Here is an 8,750-nt window from a genome sequence, read left to right on the forward strand (position 1 = left end):
CAAACTGTTCACGTTCAGAGGCAGTGTAGCTTTGGGGGACACAGATGCTTTAGGCTGATCCTGCACTGGGCAGGGGGTTGGACTAGATGGTCTGTATGGCCCCTTCCAACTCTATGATTCTATGAGATCTAGCAGGGGATATATCAGAGTCGAAGCAGAAAGCAGAACAACTGCACCGTTGGGAAATACTGATCAAAGGCAGCTCTTGTGTCCATGTCTGCAAAAGTACGATGAAAGAAAACGAGCTCACGAGTCACGACACAATGCTCTTTATTTGAAACAGCATAGTACAAGATGACCTCTTTTTTTAAAAAAAAAACCCACCTGTGATTTACACAGTGTGTCCCTTAATGTATTGCTGGATAATATTTTCCAGAAATGACAAAGCCTTGCAACACACAAGTAAACACTAAAACAGACACAAACATACATAGATCTGAAGAAGGGAGCTCTGACTCTTGAAAGTTTATGCCCTGGAAATCTTTTTGGTCTCCAGGGTGCCACTGGACTCAAATACTGCTGTTCTACTGCAGACAAACATGGCTACCCACCTAAAACTAAATATATTTTGTATATACAGGCACGCGCACACACAGGTTAAAATAAAATAATGGCTCACAAGAACATTTGAAGATAAAGCTCGATATGGCTAAATTGCAAGGGTAGACTACAGCCCATGACAGTAAAAGCTACTCAGCTGATATAAAGAATATGGGTCTTATTCACAATATCAGGCAGCCCCCACACCTCCTTGGTTGGCAGCTGGGGGGCAGCAACAACTCTTGCATACCCCACCCACCTCCAATATTGCCAGCTCGATATGGGGGATGATGACAACACAGCAATGACTCCTGTACTGAACTGCCTCCAGAGCCATCAGCTTGGCATGGGGGAGGGGGGGCACCCATGATTCCCATGCCTGCCTGTCTTCAGCTTTTACGACTTGGAATGGGGAGGGGAAGTGATGATTCCTGCTAAGCCAGATCACATTTTGGGAGACAGTAGTGGCTCCCCTCCAACCTAGGAGGTTAGAGGGCTGCAAAGGTCCCGACTGGGACCTAATTGCTCCTGGTGGGCCTACTCTGGGGTTGCTCTATGTCATCTGGTTACCACCGCATAAGCTTCTGCATTTATCCTGTCCCCTCACAGACACATGCTTGCTCATTCGCCTTTTCACCTGCCTGATTGTCTGGCCCAATTGTGCCAGTGCAGACATGAAATGTTATTTGTGGGAGGGATTTAAACCCACCCGTTTATCCTTCGAGTTTCAGATGTTTTTGCAAATCTGCAAACCTCTGGCAAGTTTGCAGAACTATCTGTTTTGTTCTCAAGTGCCCCCAATGTGTGCATGTAAGCATCCGCATGTGGGACAGCACCTGGGAATTAGATACTCTCCTAAAAGGAGCAGCCCCAGAAATAGACACAGCACAGTGACTAAGAGGTCACTGGCTTTCTAAGGATCTTTGCTCTTTTAGTGCAGACCAACACGGCTACCCACCTGAAACTGCCTTTTCCAGAGTTAGTTAAATATGCTTCCCTAAATGCTTAGACTGAAAGATATTTCTGGAATGAGCCAAAGGCCAAGGCACAGACTGAGGGAGAACCCATCTGACTTTTGCGGATGGCTAGAAGGAGGCGCCTTGCTGGGCCTCCCCAGGGCCACGCCTTCTTTTGGGCAGCCTGTGCCATCTGTGCGGTTGACTGTCTGCTCCTTCCAACTCTGTGCGTATTCCCCAAAAAACAAGTATCCCCAAAAATGCCTTAAGCCTCCAAGGCATGCTCAGCAAAAAGGAAACAAACATGCCAACTTGGCTAGCCACAATGCATTTCTGCTAGCACAAGCCTTAGTAACTAGCCAGTTCTTCTTCTAAATGCGGGGCTCAGAAGACACAGCCGAAAGAACTGGGTTTCTTCTGTACATCTAAAGTGGCATGCAGCCCTTTGGAAGGACAGAACTATAGAGTTTCTTTGCTGTGTAGATGTTTCTGGGTCAGATTGGTGAGGAAAATACCTCTGGCATTCTTCCTATATTTTCTTCTGGCGATGGATCTTTTGATATGACGACCTGCTGCCATCAGAGTAGACAATATTCTCCACTATGGGAATTCTTTGATTTCATTAATGTGTCAATTATGTCATCTCCCATAACCTGTAAGTCCTCCTGGCTAAAACCTTTTCCACATTTGGGACATTTCTATAGTTTTTTACTATAGTAAGTAAAGCCTGAGCTGTGGCTTCCCCCCCCCCCCCCGAAACTCTTAGCATTGAAATCAACCAAGTGTAGATCTCTTGATGGCCAGCAAGACCTGCCTCTGAGAGAAACTCTTTTCACACCATTTATACAGTTTCTCCCATGTACCCCTTGCTCAGAAATAAGGGGCTCATTCCAATAGAAGCTTTTTTCACAGTCCATGTATTCATATGTTTTCTTCCTATTGTGGATCATTTTGTTTAGTTGCCAAGCACTCCAACTAAAACTCTTTCCATGAATCTAATCACTGAAATGGGTTTTCCTCTGTATGGATTCTTTGATGGTGAGTAAGTTGATCTTTATTTCTGAAGCTTTTCCCACATTTTGAGCATGTATGTGGTTTTTCTCCTGTATGACTTCTTTTATGGTAAGTAAGACCTGAGCTGTCACTGAAGCTTTTCCCACATTCTAAACATTTATATGGTTTTTCACCTGTATGGATTCTTTGATGGCTAGTAAGGAAGTCCTTCAACCTGAAGCTCTTTCCGCACTCTAAGCACGTATAAGGTTTCTCCCCTAAGTGGATTCCAAGATGGGATGTGAGATTTGTGATGCGTCTGAAAGTTCTTCCACATTCTAAGCATTTATAAGGTTTCTCTCCAGTGTGGATTCTTTTATGGGTCGTAAGGTGGCCCTTATTTCTGAAGCTCTTTCCACATTCTGAGCACGTAAATGGTTTTTCTCCAGTGTGAATTCGTTGATGGTAAGTAAAGCCTGAAATGTTACTGAAGCTTTTCCCACATTCTGAGCATATATACGGTTTCTCTCCCGTGTGAATTCTTTGATGGTAAGCAAGGCCTGAACTGAGGCAGAAGCTTTTCCCACATTCTAGGCATATATATGGTTTCTCTCCTGTGTGAATTCTTTGATGGTAGGTAAGGCCTGAAATGTTAGTGAAGATCTTTCCGCATTCGGAGCATTCATATGGCTTCTCCCCTGTGTGGCTTCTCTGATGAGAAATAAGGTTTCTGCTGCGACTAAAGCTCTTCCCACACTTTGAGCATGTATAGGGTTTCTCTCCTGTGTGGATTACTTGATGGGAGGCAAGGCCTGAGCGGTCACTGAAACCTTTTCCACAGTCAGGGCATTTATGTGGTTTTTCCCCTGTGTGAACTCTTTGATGGCCAGCAAGGTATTCTTTCTTTCTGAAACTTTTCCCACACTCTGGGCATTTATATGGTTTCTCCCCTTTGTGGATTCCTTGATGGGAAGCGAGGTGGTCCTTTTTCCTGAAGCTTTTCCCACACTCTGAGCACTGATAGGGCTTCTCCCCTTTGTGGATTCCTTCATGAGAAATGAGGTGGTCCTTCTTTCTGAAGCTCTTTCCACACTCCGAACAGGTATATGGTTTTTCCCCAGAGTGAATTCTTAGATGGTAAGTAAGACGGTCTTTCTTTCTGAATATCTTCCCGCACTCTAAGCAGGTAAATGTTTTTTCTCCAGCTTTAATTATTTGATGGTATCCCAGGCTGTCTTCCTTCCTGATGCTCTTGGTGCACTCTGAGCTTCTTTGAAGATTTTCCTCTGTAGGCAAACCTTTGCTCAGACTGGAGCTCTTCCTACACAGTTTCTGCCCATTTTTCGTTCTGTGTTGTTGGCTAAGATTCGATGAGCCTGTTAAGACATCTGCACATTGAAGGGACTCGTTTCTCTTCTTTCCTTCATGGCTTTGTTCTTGAACTCCAGCCAACTTCACATCTTCAGAATAAATGGATTCCATTCTCCACTCCTGGTTAGCTTTGGAGCAATTTTCCTGCTCTTCTCCATTGCTCTGTCTCTCCTTCTCTGTAAGAATACAGACAGAAACCATATTAGTAGGAAATGGTCCTTCCGTTTAGGGGAAAAAACCAGTTAACTTCTAAAGCGAATAACAGAGTGGCAAAGACAGCATGGGAGGAGATGCTACCATGTGTTAATGAGACTGCTGGATACCCAGTGTGGAGTAATATACAAAGAATATTGGACTCAAGACACAGAGACCCAGATCTCATTGGAGGTAGAGCAACACCTTTGTCAGACCCGAGTTAAGTCCCTGGCATCTTCTGTTCAAAAGTCTCAAACAGCAGGTTTGGGGAAGACCTGTTTCTATCTAATCAGAGTAGATAATAAAGGAAAGATGATTACATTTGACCCACATTTTAGTTGGAAATTATCTATTTTTTCCTGTTCCAGATTAGGAACCCTTTCACAGTTTACAGAGTTCCCCCCTAAGCTATTCTTAGGTTTCTCCTATGACAAAGCAACTTGAAGGTCACATGGCTGAAATTTAGCCAGAATTAAAGTTTGCCAGGAGAACTCATAGCCTCTGGATCCTTTCAGAAAGGTTAAAAATATTTCTCGACACAAAAGTTATCAGCAGTTCTTCCAGCCAAGAGGCCAAGAGGTCACTTTTGAGTGACATCAAGCCTGGATTCTCCCTAAAATGACAGAACTGAGGCTATCATACTTGAGTTGCATCATGAGAAGACAAGATGTGACCCAATAATGCTAGGAAAAGTGGAAGGCAATAGGAGAAGAGGAAGACCTAAAACGAAATGGCTTGACTCAATAAAAGAAGCCACGTCCTCCAGTTTGCAAGATCTGAGCAAGTCTGTTAAAGATAGGACATTCTGGAGGTCTTTCATTCATAGGGCCACCATAGGTCAGAGGTGGCTTGACAGCACGTAACACACACACACACACACACACACACACACACACATATAGGTCAGGGGCCTCATGTGGACTCCCAGGAGCACTCTAGCTTCACACAACCCCTTCATTCCTTCCTGCCCCCTTCAGTCCAGGATCTGGCAAGGGCTTTATGGCTGCACTACTCTGGTCTGGGAGTTCAAAAAGGGAGAACCCAAAGTTCCTTCACCTTTCAAAGCAGAGAACCTCTACTTGACAGCTTGAAGCATAAGAACCCAGGCAAAGTAAAACCCACTTGTTTATTGACAAAGGTAGGTAACTTTGTTATGTTTGTGGTAGAGTAGGAACTTTTGTGAGCCACAGGTCACTTCTTCAGTGTATCTGAAGAAGTGAACTGTGGCTCCCAAAAGCTCATACCCTACCACATATTATTTATAGTTCATCTTTCTTACTGAGACTCAAGGCAGATTACAAGGTGTAAGTCAATGGGATCAACAGCTGGGACAGTCAATAAACAATACAATAGTCATAGATCCAGAGGAGTTAGCCGTGTTAGTCTGTAGTAGCAAAATCAAAAAGAGTCCAGTAGCACCTTTAAGACTAACCAATTTTATTATAGCATAAGCTTTCGAGAATCAAGTTCTCTTCGTCAGATGATCAGGCATCTGACCAATACAATAGTCAAATAAGCATAATTCCAAATACAGTGATGAAACACCACTGAAACAAAACATAAGTAATTTGACATGACACACTAAACAATGCAGAAAGTAGAAGCATATCTACATCACCAGACAGTGCCCAGTAGTACAGTCTACAGTTCCTGTCCCTTTACCAAAGGGTCTCTCTGAGCCCTTTCTTTCAGCAGAGCCCTCCTGAATAATTCAGTTCTGCATAATTTTCAGAAAGCTGAAAGAGCAGAAGCCTTCCTGACCTCTTCAGGCAGGCCATTCCCCAAGGTGGGGGCCACCACAGAGAATGCACTTGTATGGGCAGCAACCCATTTTGCTCAACTGCAGGGTGGCATCTGCAGAAGGCCCGAACCAAATGAATGAAGCTCCCCTGAGCTTCTGCAGATATGAGAGACCAAGGCCACGGGGGGCAAGATCAATGCATAAAACCTCCTAACATGGCAGCCTGACTTAAGTTTGCCAGCCTCCAGTTGGGAGATCTCCTGGAATTACAACTGCTCGCCAGGCAACAGAAACCAATTCCCCTGGAGAAAATGGCTGCTCTGAACTCTATGGCATCATATCCCACTGAGGCCCCTTCCCTCCCCAAACCCCGCCCTCTCCAGGTTCCACCCCCCCAAATCTCCAGGAATTTCCCATCCTGGACCTGGCAACCCTACCCTGGTCCCAATGACACCTGGCCCTTCCTGGGTCCAATCCACCTTCCCTGGATGAGAAGGTGGTAGCTGCTGGTAGCCGCTTTTCTGCTCCACAGCTCCAGAGAGAAGAATGCCTTCCCCCTTCAGGAGGGCCTTATATGACATCTGAGGCCCAGCCTCCTTGGTGACGACTGGTTTTCCTTTCCCCTCCATTTCCCCTTAGTCCTATCCTAAAAGCTTGGAAAGATGTTGGGAAATATAGGCCAGCAGGGGAATTGGCAGCCAGGCCTTCTGGAAAATTTAACTCTGGCTTCCTTAAGGCCTACAAGGCTAGGATCATGAAGGGGGGGGGGGGGGAAATGATGCCTAGCCAAAGGGACTTAGAGTGTAGTGGACTTTTATCCACGTCTCACTAAGACTTCCACTGTCTCAGACTAAAGATTTATCTTTACTCTTGGACAGCTTTCAGCACTTAGTTAAGACCTGCAAAATAGAACTTGCTTTTTAAAAACAGTGCTGTTTATATCAGTACAAAATTATTTATAGGGTTCTTCTTGCAAAACTTTTCCCTATCAAGATACACAGAGGCCTTCTAAAGTTTCTTTCTTTCTTTTTCATTGAAATACACTCTAGTCTTCTTAAAGAAACAAGATATCAAAACGTATATGATTACTAATATAAATCCTATAAAGGGCCAAGCTACAAGTGACGAATGACACTTGAACGGCAAGTGGATCGAGTGGAGAGCAAGTGGAGGGCAAGTGAACAGGGAGGAATACACTTGCTGTTCAAGTGTCATTCGTCACTTGTAGTTTGGCCCAAAGATGGAACACAGAAAAGCAATCTGAATTAGGTCTGCTAACATTTCCTAATTAACTCTTTAAGTTTAAAACAATCAAAGATTCCATGAAATACATTAAGATTGCGATAGCAATGGTAAAATTCTCACCTAGGTCCTCAGGAGATTTCTTCCAATCAAAACTCTGTCATACTAACTGAATTGGCATTTTTATAGGTTATCTTATGCAAAAATCGAAGATCTTTGTCATGTGACAGAATAGATAAACTATGATTGGTTTAATGCTTAATCAAATATTTATATTTTCTATTGCAATACATTCTAATTAGCCAGAAAGTGACGTTATATCCAACTTGCAAAATAAAACTGTAAATCTTTGAAAAATGACAGGAAGCGTTACACGAGAAGATCATCAGCACTTGTCCATTCTATGACTGGAGGACATGAATCTAGATACTGTCCACTACTTTTAATAAATGGTCAACTTATAAGTGAGAAAATAAATGAGAAAAAAAAAACTACAACAGAGTTCACGCAGAGTTCAGAAGTTCACTAGAACACATTATGTATTGCTTTAGTATAATGTGCTTTAATCTGTAGTACTATAACAAGAGCACCAGGTGGGGACTAGAGATCTCCTAGAATTACAACTGATCTCCAGAGATCAGTTCCCCCGGAGAAAATGGTTCCTTTGGAGGGTGGACTCTATGGGCTCTATACTCCACTGAGGTCCCTCCCCTCCCCAAACCCCGCCCACCCCAGGCTCCACCCCCCAAACCCCCGGAATTTCCCCACCCGAATATTATCCCTGCAGCACAAGCACCCTTACTAAAAGCAGCAGTAACTCGTGCAAGAAAAGAAAAGGCCTACCTAGAGAAACCACCATCCCATAATTCTCCGCCATGACTTCCCAGTGCAGAGCCCTTTGGGCCGGATCCAGCAGCGCCCACTCCTCCTCCGAGAAATCCACAGACACATCCTCGAAGGTCACCAGCCCCTGAAAAGAAGGAGGAACCATGTTCTCCACGCGTGTAATGTAACGGATCAAAAGAGGCAACGAAGCTGAGGTGGTGAGGAGTTCCCTTCCCACATCCAAAGCTGCATTCAGGGCACGCAAAGCCCCCCCGAGGGGGCAGATTTGTGAGAACCAAGTGGAAAGAGAGATTTTATTGCATTTGATTAAGCTGGGAAGCTGGGGTTTGACTGTCCTAATCATATGGCGTAAACTGCCTTGGGACACTGGAAATGGTAGGATATATTTCATAAATAGCCCCCGGGAGATATGCAGGGGCAGAAGCATCAGAGGTGTCAACCACCCGCCTCCAAAGGATCTCTTTCCTACCTGGACTGATAACACCGAAGCAACACCTGGAGCAGAATGACTCATCAGCACCCTTCTAGTACCTGTGATGGAAACAAAGCCGGTAGAAAGGTCATTTATCCTAGTAACTGCCTGGCCCAGTTCCACAGGTCAGTTCTTCTGTGTGGGGTGATGTGCCGTCAAGTTGCTTCCAGCTTAGGGCAACGCTATGAATTAGCATCATTGACAGACTTGCTCAGATCTTGCAAACTAGCTTCTTTGACTGAGTCCAGCCATCTCGTTTTGGGTCTTCCCGTTTTCCTACTGCCATCAGTTTTTCCTAGCATTAGAGAATCACGATGCGACCAAAGTACGATAGCCTCTGTTTAGTCATTTTAGCTTCTAGGGTGAATTCAGGCTTGATTTGATCGAGGACCCG

General features: G+C 44.5%; 1 protein-coding gene across 1 annotated transcript; it reads right to left on the minus strand.

Annotated features, from left to right (window-relative positions):
• Nucleotides 1–373: 373 nt before the first annotated feature.
• LOC129328244 (zinc finger protein 883-like) lies at nt 374–8,411 on the minus strand. Its single transcript, XM_054977176.1, has 3 exons — nt 8,354–8,411; nt 7,882–8,008; nt 374–4,036 (listed from the first exon to the last, which is right to left on the minus strand). The coding sequence occupies exons 1-3, from the start codon at nt 8,396–8,398 to the stop codon at nt 2,496–2,498; spliced, it is 1,713 nt and encodes a 570-aa protein (XP_054833151.1). The 5' UTR covers nt 8,399–8,411; the 3' UTR covers nt 374–2,495.
• Between the last annotated feature and the right edge of the window lie 339 nt (nt 8,412–8,750).

Source organism: Eublepharis macularius, chromosome 4 (genome assembly GCF_028583425.1).
Source record: "Eublepharis macularius isolate TG4126 chromosome 4, MPM_Emac_v1.0, whole genome shotgun sequence".
Taxonomy (NCBI): domain Eukaryota; kingdom Metazoa; phylum Chordata; class Lepidosauria; order Squamata; family Eublepharidae; genus Eublepharis; species Eublepharis macularius.

Excerpts from the sequence above, each read along its gene's own strand:
- LOC129328244 (XM_054977176.1), bottom strand. The coding sequence starts at position 8,398 with ATGAGTCATTCTGCTCCAGGTGTTGCTTCGGTGTTATCAGTCCAG. Across the intron at positions 8,009-8,353 it reads CTTCGGTGTTATCAGTCCAG|GGGCTGGTGACCTTCGAGGA; the intron begins GTAGGAAAGAGA and ends CCTTCTTTTCAG. Across the intron at positions 4,037-7,881 it reads TGGGATGGTGGTTTCTCTAG|AGAAGGAGAGACAGAGCAAT; the intron begins GTAGGCCTTTTC and ends GTATTCTTACAG.